Source organism: Phodopus roborovskii, unplaced genomic scaffold, assembly GCF_943737965.1.
Source record: "Phodopus roborovskii unplaced genomic scaffold, PHOROB, whole genome shotgun sequence".
NCBI classification, from domain to species: Eukaryota; Metazoa; Chordata; class Mammalia; order Rodentia; family Cricetidae; genus Phodopus; species Phodopus roborovskii.
The window spans coordinates 10,810,762-10,836,067 of record NW_026126409.1 but is presented as its reverse complement, the minus strand read 5'-3'; the positions used below and the strand labels follow the sequence as shown (position 1 = coordinate 10,836,067).

General features: G+C 47.7%; 1 protein-coding gene across 1 annotated transcript; it reads left to right on the top strand.

Moving 5' to 3' along the window:
* Positions 1 to 36: 36 nt before the first annotated feature.
* Rab20 (RAB20, member RAS oncogene family) lies at positions 37 to 25,306 on the top strand. The gene is made up of 2 exons (XM_051181978.1): positions 37 to 285; positions 24,337 to 25,306. The coding sequence occupies exons 1-2, from the start codon at positions 114 to 116 to the stop codon at positions 24,861 to 24,863; spliced, it is 699 nt and encodes a 232-aa protein (XP_051037935.1). The 5' UTR covers positions 37 to 113; the 3' UTR covers positions 24,864 to 25,306.

Below are 25,306 nucleotides of genomic sequence, written 5' to 3'. Positions count from 1 at the left end.
TCCCGACCTCAGATCGGAGCCACAAGAGTGCGGGGTCCCTGGGAGGGAGCTCGGGGTCCGCTGCCCCTGGTGTTCTGGGACCGAGGGGCACAGGAGCCACTTCAACTGTGACCATGCGGAAGCCGGACGGGAAGATCGTGCTGCTGGGGGATATGAACGTGGGTAAAACGTCTCTGCTTCATCGCTACATGGAGCGTCGCTTCCCGGACACGGTCAGCACCGTGGGTGGCGCCTTCTACCTGAAGCAGTGGCGCTCCTTCAACATCTCCTTATGGGACACTGCAGGTGAGGGCGGCGCCGCCGGGACAGGTTGCTTTCGGGGCTCCGCGGGCGGAGGAGTGATCTCCGGGCAGACGCGGGGTCTTCACCTCGGGCTGTGGCGTTCATTGTACCTCTGTCCCTACCTGTCCTGGCTTGCTGATTGGGAAAATCTTCAGTTCAGCCCACTCTGTGCGTCTTCGCGAAGATCCAGGTTATTCTGGAAGAGATCCCTGGTCCGCACGATTCCGCATTTTTGGTGCTTTAGTGTCCCCCTCAGGGTACCCTCCTTTGGTGTGTGCCAAGCAGCTTTGGGAGTTGAGCGGCGCTGCTAGTGGCCCCTTTATGAACGAGGAAACTGAGGCAGAGGGCGTTGGACAGGCCCACTGGATGTACGTCTACTGGGAAGTAGAGCTGGAATCGCCTGGCCTCTGCGACTCAGGGTTATTGACCCCCTGTTGGGTCCTGGCTAGCGCAAGTCATGTGGGTGGAATAGCTTCCTGTGCAGGCGTTTTTAAGATAGGTAGTGAATTATTTTTAGTGCGTGTACTGTTCGTTCATCTTCGCCTTGGGCTTTACAGATTAGTACTGGTTTGTTTTGTGTTTTCTTTTCCATGATAAATAAGGTGCTTTAAGGGAACAAACAAACCGGGAAATGACATAGTTTCATGGAGTGAAACTCTAAGTTCTGGTGTACTCAGAAGTGTTGCTCCTAACCCCTGCCTCCTCTTTTTGGGCACATCAGTCTGTTGTACACCTAATGCGTTCTTTGATGAAAACTGAATTAGTGATGTTCTCGGGCACCTGGTCATTCCTCCTGCTCTTCCCTGCTCCGTCCGTAGCTATCGTGGGGGAGCACACTGGTTCCTACTTTCCGTGTTTTGCCTTTGACTCTGGCCTTCCCTCCAGGTTGCAGGCGAAGCCTCTGATTTTCCTCAGGGGATCTGCCTCCCACTGAGTACCGGTGAGTGCTATCTCTGAGAATCAAGACCAGTCAATCCCTGGACTCCTTTCCCTGTTTTGGACAGAGCTCCTCCTCGTTGCTTGGTTTAACAAGCTTGCCTGCTGCCCTTGGTTATAGAGGGAGGAAGCAAAATTGGTCAGCTTCTTTCCACACCTCTTGATGTTTCTAGATTAGACATAGATGTTTGGCCACAGCATAGGGTTCCTGTGTCCCTTTAGGGCGGGAAGTAGCAGTTTTACTTTGGTGGGCGGAGCTACTTTCTCCATCAAGGCCAAGGATGTGATGCATCCGGAATCTTGGTCACCAGAGGATTTTGTAACACTGCTGATGTGGTATCCTGAGACTGGCTGGTTCCCTGCGTGGGGGTGGTAGCAACTCGATTCATTTCCCAGCCTCCCTGGCTGCTTTTGTGTTCCCTGGAACCCCAAGTGTGAAGTCAGATGGCACTGTAGCAATGCAGGGGTTGGCCAGGTCCCTTCTCCACATTCCTGACATCTGTGCACACACACTTGGGGGACCAAGGTACGGAGTCAACAGTGGCTCATGTCACCAACTTTGTGCCTACTTTTCTGGTGACTTCTGGACTGCCAGTCACCTGGAAGGAGCAGAGAAGAGGGGGTAGTTCTGTTCAGGATTCTGTATTGGGTGACTAGCGTAAAGTCCCTGCCCCTCTCTAGTTGATTTTCAGTATAATTTCTGTAACCAAAACTAGCTCACCAGCTCTCTAGCTCAGTGCTGCTTTTAGTGACAGGTAGGCGGGTGGTGGCAGCATACACCTGTGAGGACTTTGGGAGATGCTGTAATCAGAACCATGGCAGCTGGTCAGAGTTTTTGTGTTTGATTCTTGACTTTTCACTCAAAGCCAAAGCCTGAGTTTGGCACCTGGAGCTTGCTAGGTGCCAATGCTGGGTGTGGCTGAGAATGGGTTTGCTGGCTCATTAGTATAGAGTTTCAGAGGTAGCCAAATGGCAGGGAAATTGGGTACATACCTTGTCTGTCTGGGTCCAGGAGTCCTCCCATTGTGCTCTGATTCCTCACACACCTTTACCAAATGGTCTGGTAGAGAGAGGGGCACTCACCCTTTGTGGTATGATCTGGCCAGCACACAAAGCTGGAATGAGCAGGGCTCCCAACAGGGTGGTGGTGTTACCTGGCATTAGCAAATAGACACCAAGCATCATCCATGTGCTAAATTCTGTTTCTGGCCCAGACCTATGCACAGAGGCTAAATAGATACCATCTTGGGCTCATTCAGTTGTGCCTGCCTATAGAAGATCATCTCATGGGCTGTAGGCAGACTTTTCTTTCCTGCCCAACAGTTCCCAAGTAATACAGAAACTTAACATAAATTCTCTGCCGATAGCTCATGCTTATTACTAACTAGCTCTTAACCCATTTCTATTCATTTACATTCTGCCAAATGGTGTTACCTCTCATCTTGCACCTCCTGTTTCCTCTCCATGTCTCACTGTCAACTCTTCTGACTCTTCCATTCTTCTTCCCAGAGTTCTTAGTCTGGTTTTCCTACCCAATCCTATCCTGTCCAGCTATTGGCCAATCAGCTTCTTTATTAAACCAATCACAGTGTAATTTACACAATGTACAGATGGATTAATTATTCTCTAGCAGTGGGCTTGTTGACTGTTTACATGACCTCATGGTTGGGGGGAGGGTCATGGTACCCTAGCCTGCACATCCAGCTACTCCCTGACACCTGTATATGAATGTCTGCCTTTGGATGGGCTAGAGTTTATAGGCTAGGGAAGGAGGGCCCCATCAGTGAAACTATGGGGAAGTCCTCTGCTGAGTAAAGACTTTCCGGTACAAACCTTTTGGGGTAGAATACCCATACCCATTTGCTCTGTAAGAAAGCAACCTCATTGGTACCCTAGAATGAACTTTTGTGGAATCATGCCCTGGTTTGTCCTTGGGACCTGACGGGAAGAAGGAATTTTAGCAACAATAGGCTGGTCTTGAAGCTTCAGATTCCAGAAGAGGAGGAAATCAAGGAATGAGTTTCCGAACAATCTCAGATCTGTTTTGAAGGCAAAATGATAATATGAAAAAGTGGCTGGGGTGCCAGTACAGACCCCTATAGGGTGGACACTCCTTGTGTGTTTGCCATAGCTCTTTTCTGGCACAGCCACAAAGTCACACCTACCCCCTTACCCCCACCCCTGCTCAGTGCCTGGTCCTTGGAGATGATTTTGAGAAACCAACTCAGAGCCCTAGTTCAGAACTGGGTCCTGTTTCTCCATCCATGCTCAGTGTCAATATCATCCCCCTTGCCCTGGTGGTGGTACTGCTGCTGCTGCTAAGATCTTGGGATAGAGCAAATGGAATGCAGATGGGTGGGGAAGTGGAGTGAGAGCCTATCTGCAGTCTGCTGTTACTGGGTACTCTGGTCTTTGGGCCTTTGACATGCTAACAGAAGGTTGTCCTTCACACCCAAGGGCACAGCAGGCTTTCCTGACAGTGAGTGTCAGTACTCCCTGTGGTTTAGGCCACTGAGAAGGCCTCACACTATCACTTTTCCTTTCTGATGATAACACATTCCTATTCCTCTTCCACACTTGAATACAGGTGACACAGTCACACCTCCAGCATTTGCTTGGAAGGTCCTCAGCTTCATCACTGGGAAGACTTTGCCCCCACACAGCTACAGAGACACAAATCAGTTTCTTGAGACCATGTCCCTTTCCTCCAGGTCCCTCTAACACCTTCCAAGAGACTATCACCAGCAGAGACATTCATTGTCTTTCTTTCTACTGACCTCTGATCACATAGCTTCTGCTAAGGTTAGATAAGGCTTGCTTCCCTCTGCTTCCCCACTGGTGGACTTGCCACAGCCTATTTCCACAGCTATTCTAGGCAGACCAGGCCAATCACATTCTGCTTTACTGCCCACATGCCCCTGACCTCTGCTAGTGGCACATCTGAGCCACCTCACATGTCACAGTGGCATCACACCTCCTTCACTGGCTTCTGATTGTATTTTCCCCTTTGTTACAGTGTAACTTCTGACAAATGCTGTCATAGCTACTTTGGAATCTCCCAGACATCAGGCAGTGTGGCACCTTTTGTGATTCAGTCAATGTGATTTCCTCAGAGCCTGAAGCTTTTGTAATTTAAAAGTTCCATAACTGCTGAGCAGGTCATTCTGACTCACAGACTCAGAGGACTTTGTGGCTGTCATTGTTAACAGGTTCTCTCTCTCTAGTAAGTATGTACAGAAACAGAATCCACAGATTTCAGGAAGCAAGGAGCTCAATGTGCTTGCTTTTTCTTTTAGTTTTGAAAATTAGAGGTTTATCACATGCATTTTGTAGAATGCTCAGAGACTACTAAAATTAAAAAAAAAACTTATCTGCTTGTTACTCGTGTGTGTTCATGTATAGACAGGAACATGCATGTCTGAATGTGCATATGCACGTCAGAGGACAATTTTGCGAAGTTGTTTCTCTCCTTCCATCACAGCCTCTGGGGATGGAACTCAGCCTTGCATACTCACTGAATCATCTTGCTAACCTCAAATTATTAGAATTTTATTGAAACTCCTGGAAACTTTCCAAGTGGGGCATTTTCTTGAAAAGCTACTGGTCTAAATGGAATTAAATTAGCAGACAGGAAATACTGTTCTTCAGGGTGTTTTTGGGTCAGGACATGGTGTTATTTAACCTATGATTCTACTTGTATTGTCTAGAAGAAACATTGTGTCACAGTGTGTTAATGCTGTCACTGAACTTGTCTAGCTAAGGCACTGTTTTTGTATGTTGTGGCTCAGTTTTCTTCTTCAGTTAAAATTATTTTATGTGCATAGATATTTTGTCTGTGTGTACTCTGTGCACCATACCTATGTGGTGACGACAGAGGTCAGAAGAAGGTATTGGATCCTCTGGAACTGTAGTTACAGACATGGGTGCTAGGAATTGAACTCAAGCTCCTTGGAAGAGTAGCCAGTGCTTTTAGCTTTGAGCCATCTTTCCAGCCCCTTCCTTATTTAGCTTTAAGTTTTAATTTTCTCATCCATGTCCATAGGCATGAATCATCCCTTTCTGAGTAGCTTCCATTGGTATCTCCTGAATGGAGTTTGCCTAGATTGGGAGCTAATGATCATCTTTGAATGAATGAGCTGGATGGATGCTTGTGACAATGTGTGGGGGCACTATAGCTCGGTAGGATCATTTACCTTCCCCACTAAAGTCTTCCAAAGCAGATACAATGTCACAGGCTTCTCAGGGGAGGCCTCTTTCCCTTAGACTGTGCCTTATCAGTTTCCCTCTCTGCCTTTCAAGGGCCCTGGCAAGCTGCAGTAAGATTCTTATCCATGGGGAGTTTACAAGGTGAGGAAGTGGCTGAGCAGGCACCAGAGCCTGGTGAACTGCTATGCCTTTCCCTGGGTGGCATCATACTCAGGAGAGAGTGGAAGGGAGAGCTGCTCAGTATTTGTGTCCATGACCCCTATATGCTAGTACACATCACAGCACATTGTGTGATGAGCATGTCACATCTATGATCTGGAAGGGCATGACAGTATACTAAGGTGACAAACTAAAAGCCATCCCACCTTGAGGCTGCCTGTCACACAGCTAACTGGAGGAGTGTGTTAAAATATTCCTCAGCACTCTTCTCTCTCATCACATGCTCTTCCCAGTTGACCAGAATTTCTGAGTGTATGAAGTCTGCAGTGCCATGCTGGGCATGGCCATGGGGCAGGGTACCTCCTTATGCTGCAAAGGTCAGCCCTGCAGCCAACTCCTGGTGCATGGAGTCCTGGAGACAGAGTTCGGGACGTGGTGCTTGTAAACACCTGGCTTGGCAAGGGTGAGCCAGGGGAGAGACATAAAGTGCCATCCATGTCACAGCATACACCTCCATGCCTATCCCAAAGGCCAAGAGCAGTCAGGAGTGTCACAATGTATAGGGGTGGATAGTGATGTGCTTCAATAAAACAGCAGCTGAAGGAACAGCTATAGGACTTTGTAATTGCTTGGGTGGCCCAAGGGCGCACACCTCTCCTGGAATGACTGTTTCACTTAGTAGATACAGCTGTCTGTTACTCCCAGCTGCATTGCAGACTCAGGGCTAAACTCTGAGGGAGGAGCTTGGAGACCGCACAGTCTTGCCTAATTGCCCAGGGGGAACACAATTAACTGTAAAAGCTGTATGCTTTTCTCTAAGAAGGACTCTTTCCTCAAGTTAATGCTAGGTGCTCTAGTCAGGGCAACAAAGCAAGGGGCGGGGGAGCATTCACACAGGAAAGGAAGGGGAAAGGGCTAGAGTCTGCAGACACCAGGCTTTTGTGTACAGAGAGAAGTGTAATGGCTACAAAAGCCTGTTAAAGATGACAATCACAGTGAAGTTTCAGGATGCCAAGCTGATAAAATGAGCCCATGACTTCTCCAAGGCCTGGTTTTTATTGTAAATATGAGAGAGTTACAGCCAGAGGTGTATGGAAGAGTCCAGAGCAGGGGGAGAAAGTAGTGGTCTGAATATGGGCAGCAGAGTGAACTGGGCTATGAGAGGAGTGAGTTCAGAGAGAGAGAGGGAGAGAATGAGAATGGCTGAAATGGCAGGATTACACAGGAATGAGAACCTGGCAGAAGGGAAGCTCATAGGCTGGAGAGGTTTAGGGTAGGGTGGGGTAAGAAGAGTTGGGAGGAGTTGGGGAGGAGCCTCAGGTACTGAGTGAACCTGAGGGCCAGCATCTGTTTTGGTAAGCTTTTAGGCATCACAGTTAGCTGTTTCTCCCTAATTTCTTTTTGAATTGACACAAACCGATTTACAAAAGTGGGTGGTGTTTTTGTATGCCAACTATCTGAAAAATAAGTTAGGAAAGCAGTTGTTTTAGAATAGCATTAAAAATAAACAGATGTTGGAAATAGACTTAATTAAAGAGGCAAAAGAGCTGTGTGGCAGTTTGAATGTGATTGGCCCCCATAGTCTCACAGGGAGGGGCACTATTAGGAGGTGTGGCTTTGTTGGAGTGGATATGGCCTTGTTGGAGGAAATGTGTCACTGTGGGTCGGCTTTGAGGTTTCCTCTGCTCAGGATACCACCCAGTGTCTCAGTTGACTTCCTGTTGTTTGCAAGATGTAGGCCTCTCAGCTACTTCTCCAACACCATGTCTGCATGCACACTGCCATGTCCCACCATGATGACAACGGACTGAACCTCTGGACTGTAACAGAGAGCCACCCAAATTAAATGTTTCTTTATAAGAGTTGCCATGGTCATGGTGTCTCTTCACAGCAATAGAAACACTAAGACAGTTGTGACATAAATCTAAAATATTTATGACAGAAACTATTGTTAAATGTCTATTCCGAGAATGATCCATAGATTCAACTCTAATGCTGTTTTTTTTCCACAAAAGTAGAACAACAACAACAACAAAAATCCCCTCCCTCCAAATTCCTGTGGAACTCTGAAGATCCAGAATAGCCAAAGCAATCAGACCAAGAAGAACAGCACCGGGAACTTCATGCTACTTCACCTGAAAATATGCCACAAGTAGGAACGAACAAGCTTAAAAATAGGTGCCTTGGCTGACAGGACTTGGCAGGAGCCCAGAATAACTCACGCATTGGTGGTCAGTTGATTTTTTAACAAAGGGCCAGGACACAATAGGGAAAGGACAGGCTCCTCTTTAATAATGCCGGGAAACCCCGTGTCCCTGTGCGGGAACAGGAAATTGAACACTGCTCATTCCTTCCACGAAAGTCCACAGACATGGGACTAGGAACTGAGATGAAGACAAAAGGGAAAGCTACTTACTCTGTACTGTTCTGGGGGAGTGGTTTTTACTTTTCTATGGCCCTCGAGCAAAAACCGGCAGGGTCTGCACAGGTGGTTCTGTGAGTAGGGATACTTACTGGCTTTACAAGTATGAGGACCTGAGTTTGGATCCCCGGTACCCACATATCCTGCGTCCTTGCCTGTCACCCCAGTGCTGGGGGGAAAGTGGAGGTGGAGACATAAGGATGGGCTAGTTGGCTGCCAAGTTGACTGAAAAAGAGCAAACTCTGGGTTTGGTGTTTCAAAGGAGGAAGGTAGAGATGAATGGAGGAAGATGTCTGAGACCCTTCCCTGACAGCCACACATGCAAGGGTGCACCAAAGGCACAATACTGCACACATAAATAAAATAAATAAGCAGGGAAACGAGATCACATCAAACCAAAAAGCACAAGGAGGCGCCTTCCTGTGGAAGTTCTTTGCCAGGCAGGAGACCACGGCTGCGTTTGTTCTGTATCCACATCGGCTATAGTTCCAGACTGTTTGAGGACATGCTTCCATCTATCAGAGCTGGTGACCTATTGCTTACTTAGCCAGCCACGTTTTCTACAGAGAGTGCACAACACATTCCAAACTTCATTAATTTCAAATCTAATTAACTCTGGTTAGCTGTGGTGATACCATTTTTATGAAAGTCCTCTTACATTCAGAGGCTGGAACTTTCTTTCATTGGCCTGCACAGTCAGGTTAACAATATGCCTCAAGGTCACTTAAGACTTGACCTAATATCCTGTGTACTTCCCCTCCCTCCCTCCCTGCCTCCCTCACTCCCTCCCTCACTCCTTCCTTCCCTTTCTCCTTCCTTCCATTCTGTTTGAGATAGGATGTCACTGTGTAGACCATGCTAGCCTCTAATTCCTAGAGATCCACCTGCCTCTTGAACGCTGGGAATAAAGGCTTGCATTACCAAACCCCTGCCTAGCCTATGACCTTAACCTGCCTTTAAGAGAACAGTGTAACAACCAACCTTACCTGTCTTGCTTTTCCCATGCAGTTTTAATGTTTACAGCCTAAACTAATGCATAGCTTTAATTTTAAGTTATGTACTCTTCCATGCCCCTGACCCAGAGTAATGCGTGTGTGTGTGTGTGTGTGTGTGTGTGTGTGTGTGTGTGTGTGTGTGTATCTGTGTATCTGTGTCTCCGTGTCTCCACATGCGCTGTGGTGATTGTTGAAAACAACCAGTAGACTTTAAAGCAACCTCCCATAACAAATATACAACATAAATGTTGAAGGCAACATGGATCAACTTGATAACCATACTTTTGCAGTACTGTTGGTTATCTAAGCATCAGTTGGAGTCAGGTGGAGCCCATAACATAATCCCTTGTAAAACACTGTTAAAGATTTCTGTGACATAACCCTCACTCCTTTCCCATGAAATGCTTTTTTTTTTTTTAAAGTGTTTTCAATTGAAATAGAATGACATCACTTCCCCCTCCTTCCCTTCATGCCCTCCCACCTCCCATGTTCCCCCTTTCAAGTTTAGCTTCTTTTTCTTTGATTGTATTTGTTACTATATATGTATGTGTATGTATGCACAGATAAGTAAATACAACCCACTGAGTGTGTTGTTGTTTGAGGGTGTAGGGTTTCAGAGCTGGCCGCTCTGCATTGAACAACCAGTAAGGTGGTTCATCCCTGGGAGAGGCTACTTCTTCTCGCAGCAGTCAATAACTGCCTGTAGTTCTCTGAGAAATTTTCCTCCTTCCATGTCAGCATTCATATTGTTTATGCAGCCAGTTCTGGGAGAGACTTTTACAGAACAATTCCTGGTTTTCTGGCTCTTACAATCATTCTGTCCTCTATTCTGTGATGCTCCTTGAGGCATAGATGTGGGATTGTGGTGTAGATGTATTTGATGAGAGTGGGCTCCCATGGTCCATCCATCTCTGCATTGTGTCCAGCTGTGATTTTCTGTGATCATCTCCATCTGCTATAAGGAGAGCCTTCTTTAAATGAGGGGTTGTGGAATACTTTTCTGTGGGTATAAGGATAAACTTTAGAATGTAGTAAGGGATTAGGCTGGTGTATTGAAGTGGTAGTGGTAGATTCTTTTCTAATGTCCATGGCCTCACTAGCCCTGGGAAGTTGTCTAGGTGTCTAGTACCAGACACGATTTCCCTCCTGCTAGGTAGGCCATAAGTTCAGTGAGATAGCTGTTGGTTATGACCAAGGTTATGACCACCTTGTGTACCTTTAGGTTTACCTTACCATGCTGTAATAGCCATGGTTCATAGGTGTTAACAGCTAGACAGGACTGTTTTATTGCTTCTCTCTGTTGGCAGTTTGCATAATATTTTCTGGAGCCAAGGGAGCTAGACTTCAGGAAAGAGGCTCTCAGGTCAGATCCAGCTTGACTTATCCAAAAGTCCTATGTCCTAAGTGTGTGGTATCTTCAGCAATAGGGACCTAACCAAGGGGTACATACAACAATAGTTTGTATTGTTTGGGGAGTTAGTACTTGGACTACACTGGTTAATCATTTGAAAGGAGGGTTCTCATGTTACTGTTTATTTTGTTAGCCTCTGACTCCTATGACTCTTCCCCACCCCCCTCCCCAGGATTTCTCTGTGTAGCCCTGGATGTTCTGGAACTCACTCTGTAGACCAGGCTGGCCTTGAACACCAGAGATCCTACAGCTTCTGCCTCTCAAGTGCTGGGATTAAAGGCGTGTTCCACCATCACTTGGTTTAGCCTGTGATTCTTGTGGAGAGCATAGTCAACTCAACTTTCTTTTTTTACATTATATATATACTGCTTACATATATGTATATACTTACATGTATTGTATATAATTTTAGGTCAATATAAAATAACATGGTGCAATGTTTTCTGTTCAGTAAATACGGAACAAAGTCCTTTGTGAGGGACACACTGATGATACAGGGTGAGAAGTGGAAAATTCAACCTTAGGCTCACTCTTGGTCTAATCCACAGGGAAGTGCTGAGTTTTTGATTGCTAATGGGATTGCAGTGCATGTAGGTTTTTCTGAGTTATCTCAATTTACCAGAGTGAGCTAGCTGGCTAGTGTTTTGTCAGCTTGACACAAGCTGGAGTCATCTGGGGAGGGGGACTCTTGACTGAGAAATTGCCATCAGATTGGCCTGTAGGCATGTCTGTAGGGGCAGTTTCTTGATCAGTGATTGATGTGGAAGCGGTCAGGCCAATGGTGGTGGACCTGCTTACACAGGTGGCCCTGAGTCGTATAAGAAAGCAAGCTGAGAGACTGTGAGGAGTAGTGTTCCTCCATGGTCTGTGCCTCAGTTCCTGCCTCCAAGATCCTGACTTAAGCACCTGCCCTGCCTTCATGATGGACCATATGCTGTAGGCTGAGATAAACCCTTTCCTCCCTTGAGTCTGACAATTGTGATATAATAATACATATACCCAAATTTAGCATCGTAATTGGTTTAAAAATGCACAAACACATTTGTGCTGTTTTGCAATCATCATCGGCTCCAGATTCCCCCCCCCCCCCCCCGACACGGGAGGATGAATCTGGGGGTCTGGAGCCTATACTGAAGAGGAGGCACTGTCTACCAAGCTCCATCCTCCACACTCCTTGTCCCCTGGAAATTTTCAATCTTCTGAAAATGTACTTCTCCTTGCTACCTCCCATCCCCTTTCTCCTGCCTCTCTAGTGCAACCACTCTCTATTGCAAGGAATCTGTTTAAATTTTTACTTCTGCATTCATTGTTATGTTGTTACTTTTTTTTTTTTGGTTTTTCGAAACAGGGTTTGTTTCTCTGGCTTTTTGGAGGCTGTCCTGGAACTAGCTTTTCTAGACCAGGCTGGTCTCAAACTCACAGAGATCTGACTGCCTCTGCCTCCCCAGTGCTGGGATTAAAGCGTGCACCATCACCACCCAGATAATTTGTTACATTTTAACATGATGATCAGCTCTTATGAAATACTCAAAAATACTCAATTATGAATGATTTAAGAACATTTTTTTTCTGAAGAAAACTCTGACTCTTATGTGTTAAAATGATAATTTTTCTCCCAGGTATGTGCAGCTGGTTCTCTAACACCTTCAGAAAGACTTCCTCTCCTTGTCCTTTCTCTTCTTCTTGCTGTGTAGCCCAGGCTGGCCTCGAATTCTGAATCCCCCCAGCCTGATTGTTGGGATCAGATGCCCAGCCTAGGCATTTCCAAATTGCCCTGTCTGTGGATGGTGACTACACTTTGCTGGAGCCTTGCCAGAGCACACCCCTCCTGCTGCTTAAGTGACAGATGACTGAACTCCTGAACCTCTGTCAAGTCCCGTTTCCTGAGAAGGAGCTGAATGGGCTGCCTGTTCCCCACCATAGGTTTCTCAGAGGGCTTTGTAAACTGCTCTTCCATCCAGCAAAGATCTTAGCATCCTGGGACATCTGCAGAGTGATGTGCATCCCCCCCCCCAACGCTCTTCTGAATAATGCATTTCAAGAAAGCCCTTTTAGGCTTCTTCTCATGTGGTTCTTGTGGTCCAGTCTTGACTCTGAAGCAAGTTAAAATTGTCTGAGGTAGACTTTAGCTTCCTGCTTTAATAAGCAGACTTCATAAGTGATCTGATTTTTATTTGTTAATCTCCTTTGAGACTTGGTCGCCAGCAGGCCACACTGTGTCTATTGAAGGAAAAGGAGACCCGGAGGGAGGCTGTATGGGGCTTCTGTGAGTGCTTTTGTTTTCACAGCTTAGTCTGTTATGTAAGTGCATTTTCCCGGTTGTTGAGGAAGTTCTCCTTTCTTTGCATTATTTGGGGTTATTGGGTTACTCTCAGTAATTCTTGCTTCCTAAGACTTGTGATTTCAGCTCTAGTCACTCTCAGGCCAGACTTTAGTGTTTCCCCAGCACCTCGTCGTCAATGCCAGCTATGGCGTGAACTTGTGTGCTTTCTTTCTCAATGTCACCATTCAGATGACACCAATGAGTGGGACAGAGACACGATGGTGACGTTTGGCTCTGCCTCCCAGAGTTCTCTCTGTCACCCTTCTTTCTGTGATCACAGCTGTTAGAAGTAGCAGTGGGGTCCGGTGTTTCTGATCCATCCAGCTTAGCTCTTTACAGAGCAGGAAGCACAATCCTGTGAATGGAATTCTCGCTTCACCTGCAGTGTGTTTGGCACTTGTGTGTGCCTTGTCCCTGAGAGTGGCTCATCCTCACTTGTGTGTACCTTGCCTGCAAGGAAGCGGCATGTTCGGGAGGAGACATGCTTGTCATTCCTTAAGCTTTTCTGGCTTTTTAGGTTTGCCCAGTCCATTATTTCTTTTAGACTATGACATACCAACGTGCTTTTATTTTTATGTGTGTTGTGTGGTTGTGTGAGGTTGGTGTTTGTGTTCTCCGGAGCTGTTATCTACCTTAGTTTTTGAGGCAGGGTCTCTCCCTAAACCTGAAGCTCACCAGTTTGGCTAGGTGGACTGGCCATTGAGCCCCAGGGATCTGCCTCTCTCCATTCTCTGTGCCAGGCTTACAGAAGCACAATGCCATCCCTTGCTTTTTAGCTGGGTCCTAGGTGTTGCTTGTACATTGAGCAATTTACTGACAGGGTCATCCCCTAAGCCATGGCATCCTTTCCCTGACATCTGTTTCCCCAACATATATTAGAGTAGGGCCCGAGATTGACAGTGTGCATGGAGAAGCAGAGACCTGAACTCTGACCATCACCTGCCCTGCTGCCTATGTGGACAGTGGCTCTTGTGACTATGGCCTGGCTCTGTTTCGCATGCTCTTAGGCCCATGGTTCTATAGTTCAGGGCAGGACATCTGCCCCTCCCCCACACAGTCAGGGAGGCCTGCTTTGGCAGGTAGGTACTTAAGCCTTTCGTGGGCAGCCTTTTGGGGTTACACCTCTTCTTCCTGTGTTTGTCAGGAGTGATAAAGAACAAGACTTGGCTATTCATTTCTCACACAGTCAGAAGGGAGGGCAAAGGTTGTTCCTGTGCTGGTGGCCTTGGAATGGGTTTAAAGTTGAGAAACAAAGCCAGATGCTGGTGTCTCTTGGAATCTCTGTCCTCGAGTAAGTCTCGTGCTCAGGAAGTGAGTGGCTTTGCTGACTCGGTTCAGGGGTGGTATTGGGGTTTTGTGACGCAAGTCCAGTGTCATCTGATCCACTCTTATGGACTTCTCCTTGTCCACTAAAGTTTGTGATTGGCCTGTCTTGATTTTGAAGGTGGGACGGGGATGGGTAGGCTGGGAAGGGAGGAGAATGCCTCTTGACCCTCTGACCCTTGTACATTGTGGGGACACCAAGAAAAAGGAACTGATTTTTTGATTGGTTCAGGGTTTCTGATTTCCTGGTGAGGGTTTGGGGTGGCGGCCTCCAGTCTGGGCCTGAGTCGCCCAGGGCTGCTTTGTCGAGGCTTAAATACGCTGTGGCTTACCACAATAGAAACTTTCTCTCTGTCTGAAGTTCAGGTACCGGTGGCTGGCTTCACTCCAGGGCAGAGACCAGCTATCCCCTTCATCTGGGTGGTCCTCACAGTCCTGTTCCCCAGACTTGGCTGTACCTCTGAGTGTCTGACTCTGTGCCTTCCCCTCTCCCATGGCCATGGCTCACATACTGCTGAGCACTGGGTACCCCCCCCCCCAGTGTGACCTTATCTTAGCTAGTCACCTCTGTTTCCAGATAAGGTCACAGACGCAGGGTGGGGATGAGGCCTTGGGTTGTCTTTTTTGGGGCACAGCTGAACCCATGTTAGTGACTATGGAGTAAATTTACCTGTTTTTGAGCATGAGCTGTGTTCTGCCCCTGGCGTTCTGCTCACCTTTCAAGAAGGAAGTGAAAGTCGGAACTCTGTGTCAGGGTTCTAAGGGGCCATAGTTCCTTCATTGCCACTTCCCATCTGGAGCTGAGAACAATGTATAACCAGATGGCCCCAGTCCCCCTTGACGACCTCCAGCTTCCCACCAGAATGCCTGTGCCCAGGGCTTCCTGATTACCCAGGAAGCCTTAGTCCTTGCTAAGTGGAAGAGCTGGGGTGTGAGACACTGGGGCAGGCAGGGATGATAGGTTCCAGACTGGGATTGCTGATATCTGTGGCTTGGCTTGTGATCAAGAAGAGGGAAAAGATACAGGCTTGATTGGCATCAGACTGGGGTCTGTGAAGGTCAGTAAGACTGACCATGTAGGTGCTGTTTTCCTGTTTCACAGTCTCCTTACTGTGATGATGGAATGTTTACTGAGAGTGGACAGGGTGCAGGTGGCCAGGTGGCCTCTACCTCGGAGAAGCTGATTACATCTGTGTTGCTTAAACAGTCACGTGTGAACTGAGTGAGCAGCAGCAATATTGCATAGTGCAAAATGCACACCCAATATAGAAATGGTAGCCCAGATAAAGGACACTGTGCTTTCTGTGGACTGTATGTTCAAGTGAATATATAGCTATGTTAGGTAAATAAAATACAATATTAAGATAAACATTACCTTTATTTAGTTTTTTTAGTGTGTGTATATACATGTATATTCATGCATGTGCATACCCATGCATGTGTACATGGAGGCCAGAGGTCAACCTTATACCTTCCTCTGGATGTGATTGACCTGGTATTTGACTCTCACTAACATGGAACTTGCTGAATCGGCTAGGCTGCCGGTGACCTCTGAAATGTCCCTGTCCTTCCCATGGCATTCTGGCTTTTATATTTGAGTTCTGAGGATCTGAAGTGGGGCTTGGGTTTGAACAGTAAGCCCTTCCCTGGCTGAGCCATCCTCAGCCCAACCCTTTTCAACTTTCTAACTGTGGCTATCTGAAACTGTTTCACAGGGGAATGGTATTCTTCTTTTGATACAACTATTGCCTATGAAACACAAACACGAGACTCAGCGCCCAAGTGGAGTTTATTGATAGAGGAGAGAGAAAGGGGGTAGCTGGTGGCCAACCAAAAGCAGGGGAGAGAGAGAGAGAAAGAGCAAGAGGGAGCGAGAAGGAGCAAGAGGGAGGCGCACTTGGCACGCTTGCTTTAAAAGGGAAACTTGCTCATGCGTCACTGAGTCCCCTGGCAGCCAGGTAAAGCTTGAGCAGCCAGGTAAGTCATGACGCAGATAAGACATGGCCATGAGCGTCCTGCCCATCACCAGACTGCTGGTTCCCAACAAATGGCTCATTTATTTATTTATTTTGAAGAGTACCGGTCATCATCCAGCAATTAAAAATAAGAGGAGTCATGGAAAACCTATTTGTAAACTGGGTGTGATGTCCCATGCCTTTAATTCCACCACCAAGGAGGTAGAAGCAGGTGGCTCTCTGTGAGCTCCAGGCCAGCCTGGTCTATAGAGTGAATTCTAGGACAGTGAGGACTGTTACACACAGAAACCCTGTCTAGAAAAACCAAACAACCAAAACCAAAACAAACAACACAACCTTTTGTAGCATGCCTGGTCCCATGACCAACCATGGCGGTGGGGTGGGGACGGGACAAGCAAGTGGTAATTATCCAGGCTTGAGGGGTGGAGGACCCTGGAGATGGGACAGACCGAGAGATGTCTGCAAGCATTTTGGACATAGTTTTATGGACAGATGGCTGGCTGGAGGGATCCTGCTGGGGGAGGGGAGGGTTAAGCTGTAAAGAGTTAATTGGGGAAAGTGGGAGCTAGGCTGGAAAGGGACAATGGAGGGGACTTTGGATGCAGGGCCAGAGATGTTGCCATTGGCCTTGGAGTGGGGGCTCACTGGGGAGGCCAGTACATTGGTATTTGAGAGTGAGTTGACTGTGGGAGTTGTGTTACCATCACCAAGGTCATCCTGGTCTTGGTTTGGGACTCAGAGTCCGATCAGGACAATGCATCTGGTTACCAGGGAAGGCGCTCTGGGGTGGGCCAGTGTTGAGCTGAGGCAGGGTGAGCCAGGGCTGCCTTCCAGCCTGGAAACCTGCTGATCAGGTTCTGGTGAGGTGGCCTGAAGGGCTGGTTTTGATGGTTTGCTATCTGGGCAGGCAGTACTGAGACAGGGTCACCCGTGTGACCCACAGGACTCAGCCTGTTCCCCAGGGATTCAGATTTATGTGCTCCTACAGGGAATCGAGGGCTGCTGTTTCTGCCAGGCACTTCAGTGTTCTGATACTTAGCCCCAGGTGATAGCCACCACCCAGATGACAGCAGGAAATGGAAAGCTGGGATTCTTGCTTCAGGTGGCTTGGAGGGTGCAGGGCTCTGAAGATAACTGTGACAGATGTCAACAGATAACTGGAATCAAACCGCAGGCTCTCTTTTCCTCTCAGCTGTGGAGATCTGGTGGTCTGAGTAAAGTGTAGGGCAGTGGTTCTCAACCTTCCTAACGCCTCAGCCCTTTAATACAGTTCCTCATGTTGTGTGATTCCCAGCCATTTCTGTTGCTACTGTTTTGAAATTTTGCTACTGTTATGAATCATACTATAAATATCTGATATGCAGGTCATTCTAACCCCAGAGCGGTCATGACCCACATCATGCTGATGGAGAGGCTTCTTGACCAGTGACTGAGTTACTCCAGGGTCACAGAACTTTCTTTTCTGTGCATCTCCTCTGTGGACACTTGTAATTAGGGTCCTTGGGATAATTCTGAAAACTTTCTGGACCCTAACTTTATTTTCCGGGAAGGAAACATTTCCTGTGTGTGGGTCCTAGGGATGGACATGGGAAGTGTCTTTGGATCCACCGTGGAGAGAATTCCTTTTCTCATGGGACATATGTTTAAGGTAGGAAGGGAAGAGGAAGTCACTTAAGAATCAGCAAAACTGCCAGGCAGTGGTGGCACATGCCTTTAATCCCAGCACTTGGGAGGCAGAGGCAGGCAGATCTCTGTGAGTTCGAGGCCAGCCTGGTCTACATACAGAGTGAATTCCAGGACAGGCTCCAAAGCTACAAAGAGAAACCCTGTCTAAAAACAAAACAAAACAATAACAATAACAAAAAAAAAAAAAACCCAGCAAAACACCTGAGATTTTTTTTTTTTTTTAGATTCCTTCAGTCTCCATCACCCCCCAAACCCTTCAGTTATGAAGGATGTTCCCAGCTTTGAGGCTGCCTGCCGATTCCCCACCTCTCCATTGTGGGCCCTCCCTCGTATTGAACTCTGGCAGGCAGAACCAGTGTTGGACAAGTTGCCAGTCTGTGTGGCCTCTCATACTTTGAAGGCTGAGGGGAGTCTGTGTGTGTGCCGCAGGGGATTTCCACGGGCTCAGCCAGCAGGTCAGGAAGGGACTGACAATGGGGAAGTGGTTAGTGGAGGTCTGTCTTAGTCACTGTTGTGTTGCTGCAAAGAGACAACTCCTACAAAAGAAAGCAATTAATTGGGGGGAGACTAAGACTTGCTTACAGTCTCAGAGGTTTGGTCCATTATCGTCATGGCAGGGAGCATGACAGCATGCAGTTATGCATGGTGCTGGAGCAGTAACTTGAGAGCTTTATATACATCCTGATCCACAGGGAGAGGGAGAGGGAGAGGGAGCAGACACTGGGTCTGGAATGGGCTTCTGAAACCTGAGAGCTCACACCTCAGTGATACACACTTCCTCCAACCAGGCCACAAGTCCTAATCCTTCTAATCTTTCCAAACAGTGTCCCCTCCCGGTGACTCAGCGTTCAGATATGTGAGGCTGTGAGGGCCATTCTCATTCAAACCACCACGGGGCAGAATTTGAAAAGTCTCTTGTCAGGCCTCTTCCTGGGTGCATGGTCATGTGGGGCATCAGACCAGACATGTGCAGGTCCTGGTGAGGTGTCATGGACTTGTCACCCTTGAGACTTCGGCTCTCTGAGGCTGTGCATCTGTGTGTGTGCTGAGCATGGACCTTGATGGGTGGTCTAGAGATGGCATATCCAAAAAGCTGGCTGCTGAGACCACGCTGTCCCTGGGGAACTTCAGCGCTTAAATGCGCCCTTTTCCCTGAGGGTATAGGTCCTAAGAAGACAAAATATCACGCTAGTAGGTTAGGCCCTTTCCCTAGTCCCTCAGGGAAAGCACAGTGGGTTGAGTCCCAAAGAGGATGTCTGGATTTCTGCCTGGGCCAACACACTCTGGGAACCTTCTAGGAGCTTCCTGAGCCAGAATACTAAGTTGCAGAAGTTCTCAGTGTGTTAGTCTCATCTGAGACATTGTCAGAGGAATAGCCAGACATCGTTGGACAGAAACCCTGGCCTGTGGCATGTCTGAGTTGGCACAGGATGTCATCAATGGTTCTGCCTAGTTTTGGAGACAGAATCTCTCTACATAGTCCTGGGTGTTCTGAACTCATTTGGTAGAGGAGTCTGGCCTTGAACTCATAGAGATCTGTGTGCCTCAGCCTCCTGAGTGCTAGCATTTAAGGTGTGCACCACCATACCCATTGTCATTGTTCCCTTAGGAAAACCCTGGTGCATGGAAGAGTTTCAGATAAAGTCTGTTGGTGGCCCTGTTCCGAACACTGTCTATACTGTCTGTAGTGGAGGCAGTGGGCAGCAGCCATGAGCAGGGCCCCAGGCAGCCCATCCCATGAACCTAGGGAGACATGTGGCATGTGGCCCCCTTTTTCCTTATTTCATGAGGATTTCAGTTTTTGTTTTTTGTTTTTGAGACTGCCCTGGAGAGCTGTGCCTTCCATGGACTGAATGGACTGACCAGTCCATCAGATACTTAAAAAAAAAAAAAAAAAAACAGGTTGTAGATCTGGGGTGTCCAAGGTAGTTTGTGGCTGGCTGTAAATGTTGGCTAAAGTTCACTGAACTTTGTGAAGTAGAGCTAAAATAATCTTTCCAGTAGCATTTGTGGGTTGAACTTGGTATCACTGAGAAAATCTTAACTTCATTAAAAATAACTAATGTATATGGGGAAGCACATCACAGCTTGCCCAGGCTGAGCCATGGGGTCTCAGGTCTCTGTGACCCCGTTCTTGGCTCCGACCTTTGTCCTCGTCCCCCACTCTGCTTCAGTGCCCCCCCCCCATCACACTATTCACACCATCACAGGGGTTTTCTTCCAGCTCCCGTCCAATGGGCTGTGGGGCTGCCTGTGGCAGAGCTCCACTGAACAGATTCCCTCTTTATCTGGGCTTGCGTGGAATTTGTAATACTCATCCAGGTGCCATTTAAAAAATAATGCGTTTATTTTCTATGATTTTTTTTTTTTTTTTTTGTAATGGGACCCAGACTAGTGACCTCATGTCTGTGCACATTGCATAGAAAGTGTATGTCTGGCTGCACATTGCATCTGTCTTCTGATCCGTGTGGATCTAGGGTTGGAATATCAGTATCTTTTAAAAGTGTGCCACCCTCCTACCCACCACTCAGTGAGAATTTGTGAGCAGGGCTGTTCATGATTTCTACCAGACATACCAACCCATTCGCGATATGGATCATGGAAATAAAAACCACAGACATTTGGATTCAATGGCTGTTTGGCTTTGGGGAAACTGGGAAATGTAGTAGCAAGTGACTGGACTGTTTTCAGAGCCCCAGCAGCTGAGCGGGGTCACTGCAGGCCATTTACTTCCATATTCCATAGGTTTGCCTCTGGGCCATTTTAACCATGGTGTAACAGCCAATGCATGAATTTCCAGGATTAGGGAGAAGGTCAGTCTCAAGAATTAGGGAGCCAGCAGGGCATGGGTCAGATGCCTGTGTGACCAGCAAGCCTGAGAAACTGTCTGCAGGAGAAACTAGAGCAGGACTGAGTGTGCATTTGATCTGAGTGTGCACTTGATGAGGGTGGGTGGGAGGAATCAGACTCATGACTTATTGACCACATGCTAGGCTCAGTGCTAAGTTGTTCACAAGGGTGAATTCATTGTTGTTTTCTCAACCACCACTCAACAGGTGCTACTGTATTTTAACAATGGGGAAACTTATGCTAAGAGGCTTGCCAGACTCCCAGGGACTTTCTGTGTATGTTTTGGAACTCCTAGGAAGTCATGCTGGCTGCCAATGCCAGTGTTCCAGAAGGAGCCACAACACACTGCCTGTAGTTACTTGGCGTTAACTCAGTTCTCAGGGAAGCCAAGCACCTTGGTGAAGAACCCAGTGTCGGAAGGAGGTAGGCACAAGGAGAATGGCATGCCCATGTGTTACCAGGGGGAGGGTCTCAGGACATGTTCAAACCTGCCTGACATGTCCAGTTCCCAGACACATACAGTGTTACATATGAAGACAGACTGAGTTTGGAAAAATCAGTGCAGGAGGAAAGTCCTCTTGACATCCAATTTTTCTGCCCATCTCAACGCCTGGGATCCTCCCCTCCCCAGTCCCTGCTATATTCAGCTTGTTGTAGACAGTGCCCATATTCGTGCAGCCTGTGAGTCCCATTAGCAGCTTGAAGAGCTACAGATTTTTTGTTTGTTTTTTGTTTTTTTAAGAGAGGGTTTCTCAGTGTTAACATCTCTGGCTGTTCTGCACTTTCCTTTGTAGACCAGACTGGCCTTGCTCATAGAGATCCACCTGTCTCTGCCTCCTGACTACTGGGATTAAAGGTGTGAGCCCAGCTGAGCTACAGATTTGAGCATAAAGACTAGCTGGGAAGTTCTTCAGCTGGTGTAAGTTCTGCATCAGATTAATGGTGGCCATAATATGGCAAGCGCCATTCACTGGTGTCCGCTCTGCTTCATTCGGGGTTTTTTGTTCCACATCTCCTTTTCCTTCAGTGTTTGTGACCTCTGTTTTTGTATAATTACTAATTACTTTTCAAAAGCCAAATCCTACATTTTTCAGGACAGAGTCTTGCAGTGTAGCCTAGGTTAGCCTGTAACTTGCAAACCACCCGTTCTGGCCTTCTGAGTGCTGGGATTGCAGGCGTGTGCCAATATACCAAGCTTCAAATCAGTTTATCTGGGACAGAAAGCTATTTGGGGCGTGGGTGTTAATACAGTTCTTTCTTTGTCCTTAGTGAACTATGTCACAGAGACTTGAAAAAAATTCTTCTAGGGCTTGTGGAATGTCCCCACTCTGTGTCCTTGTGGTCATGCTCTTGTGAAATCTGGGTGACTGAACAGATAAAACATTCTCACTGTTGAAAACCTCATGACATGGGAAGGTTGTGCTCTGAGATGCCTGGTGTGTGAGTGTGTGTGTGTGTTTGTTTGTTTGTTTGGGCATATTGTATATATGTGTGTGTTTATGTGTACGTGTATGCATGTGTGTGTTAGAGGAAGCATTTCTCTTTTGTAGGCAAAGGTATGTCTTGTCAGTGTTGCAAACTCTGTAGTGGGACAAAAGCCACATATTCAAAGGGTAGCACTGTTTGGCTGGACGTAAGCACTCTGTCTGAATGTGTCTGTTTCAGAAGACTGAAGATGGGGTGGAGGTTGCTGCTGAAAATGGTGGTTGGAAGCTGGCCCAGGACACCTTCATTATGTATTCATGGAACCTTCCACTCAAACAAAGGTCTAAACCCTTCAGCACTTCGGTGGGATAAGCCTCAGATACCAGGTTAAAATTCATTATCCACAGACAAAGCTCCCAGCTACACTTCCTTGTTTAAAGATTATTATTAACCTTGGTGAAGCAGTGTTGGGAGGCAGAGGCAGCTGGATCTCCATGAGTTCAAAGGCAGCCTGGTCTGCATAGCAATTCCAGACAAGCCCAGGGATGAGAGATACCAAGTAAGGCTCTGTCTAAAAACAAAAACCAAACATACAGTCGGACCATGTTTTTACTGATAAATGTCTGAGTTTCTTTTCCTGTGTGATAGAATACTCTGACAAAAGCAACTCAAGGGAGGCTGGGTTACTACAGCTCACAGCTCAAGGTGTGGTCTGTCTTGGTGGGGAGTCAACAGAAGCTGGGCTTGTGGTTGGGAACAGCTCCTCCCTATTTACACAGTCCAGGATCCCAGCCAGGGAGTGGCCCCACCATAATGGCTGTGTTTCCCCATCTCCATTAATATAAAATTTATGTATGCAGGCATGCCCAGAGGTCCACCTCCTAGGTGACTCTAGATTCTGTCAGGTCGACAGCACAAACCGTCCAGTAACGAGATCCATCGGTGGGTGGGTGGAATATCCGTTGTGACTTTTGAGGTGGCTATGGTTGTGGTGGTATTTGCTACAGATGCCTGTAGGATGGAAGACATCCTGTGTGAGCCTCAGCAACACTTCTGCAGCTCACTGCTGGTCTTGGTGACAGCCAGTGGGAGTGCAGTGCCACCGTGTGCAGTGGCTTTCCCTGCCTGCCTGCATAGCTGCTTCCTAAGCCCAGTGCCCCCATGTCACAGCAGATATCCTGCAGATGTGAGAACACTCCTGAGCTGTGGATGGGTGGGATCCTCACCCACATGAGTACAAGCCATCGAGTTCCCTATGGATTCGATGTGACTGGTGACATCTCAGAGTGTGACACGGACTGTTAGAGACCCGCGGTGGTACTGTGGCTCCATGGCAGGGGCTTACGTAGCATTCTCAGTATCACACACACACCAAGACCCGTGTGGGCAGTATTGTGGTTTTAATTTGATGTGTATAGATGTTTTCTACCTGCATGTATGCCTGTGCACCACTTGTGCAGAGGACAAGAGAGGGCATCAGATCCCCAGGAACTGGAGTTACAGACTGTTGTGAACCATCACGTGGGTGCTGGGAATTGAACCCAGGTCCTCTGGAAGAGCAGCCAGTGCTCTTGGACAATGAAGTATCTCATGTCCTGACAGCCTCATGTTTAAGCTGTTTTCTTCGTGTGTGTGTGTGTGTGTGTGTGTGTGTGTGTGTGTGTGTGTGTGTGTGTGTGTGTGACCATGCTCACACAGAGGCTGGAATAGGGCAGTGTTCTAATCTATATCACTGTCCATCTTAGTCCTTTGACATAGGGTCTTTCACTGAATCTTCACATCAATTCTCCTGTCTTCTTCCCTACCTCAGGGCTAGGTTTACGGGTATGCATGTGACCATGTCTGGCTTTTTTTTTTTTTTTTTTTTTTTTTTGAGACAGGGTCTTAATGCTAGCCTGGAACTCCCAGAGTTCAGGCATCTCAGCAGACAAAAGACAGTTCGTATTTCTTCCTGCTTATATCCTGTTTGTTTCCTCCCAGCTACCTCACTTTCTGTCTGTCTCTATAGACCTCCAGACATCTATGGTTAGCTCAGACAGACTTTTATTTGTACAAGCAAGGTATCACCACAATGTTGTGTGGTTAGATGGTGTGAGAACTGCTGGGGTGTCTGGGGTGGAGAGCCCAGTTTTAACAGGGCCCTGCTCAGTCTCCCTGGCCAGCTTTAGCAAGGCATGGAGCCCTGATTGGTCACTTGGGCCAGCTTTATCTAGCCATTAGTGTCTCAGTTCTCTGCTCTGGGATCCTAAATCCTTTGGGGCAGTGTGGGGAGTCTGCCCATAGTGTTGTGGAGGTTGCATCCTGAGTTGAATAACTGTCTTTCTCTGTTTGCTTCCTGCCAGGAAGGGAGCAGTTCCATGGCCTGGGCTCCATGTACTGCCGTGGGGCAGCTGCTGTCATCCTAACATATGATGTGAACCACCCTCAGAGCCTGTTGGAGCTGGAGGACAGGTTTCTGGGCCTGACAGAGACAGCCAACAACGACTGCTTGTTTGCCATTGTGGGAAACAAAGTGGACCTGGCCATGGAGCGGACCACAGAGGGCGGGGACAAAGGAGAGGCCTCTGGGAAGGCGGGTAGCTGTGTCTCCTCCAAGATATCCAGGCAGGTGCAGCCAGAGGATGCCATGGCCCTTTACAGGAAGATCCTGAAGCACAAGATGCTAGATGAGCAAGAGATGCCAGCTGCCGAGCAGATGTGCTTTGAGACCAGCGCCAAAACAGGGTACAATGTGGACCTCCTGTTTGAGACCTTGTTTGACCTGGTGGTGCCTATGATCGCCCAGCAGAGGGCTGAGGAGCCATCCCAGATTGTGGATATAGCCAGCTGCAAAACACCCAGACGGACTGGATCTGGGTGCTGCACCTGATGGCAGAGGTCTCCCGCGCGTGTGTGTGCCAGCTCTGGGCTCAGAAGTTTCACAGAACACTGTGTATAGATGGCATGGGGTGGAAATGAACACCAGCTGCTAGAACAAGCCAAGATACCCAGCTACCTCTGGGTATCAGGAGGTAGTACTGAAACCCTCTGCAGAGCCAGCCTGGTACCACCTTGTCTGCTGCCCCGTGCATATCAGCCACCATCATGGGGCTTGCAGCCTGGGGACCTGCCGTGGACTGGGCTTGACTTTCATGGTCATTGGTCACTACATCCTGCACTGTCTGTTGTCTGTGATGTCCTGTTTGATACCTGTACCTGATGGCATTATGATGCCGATTCTCCATGTTTAATTTATAAGAAATCAGGAATGCCTGTTTTTATACCGGGTGAGACTGGGTGGGCTACATGTTATTAAAAAGGAGTTGAGGAAAA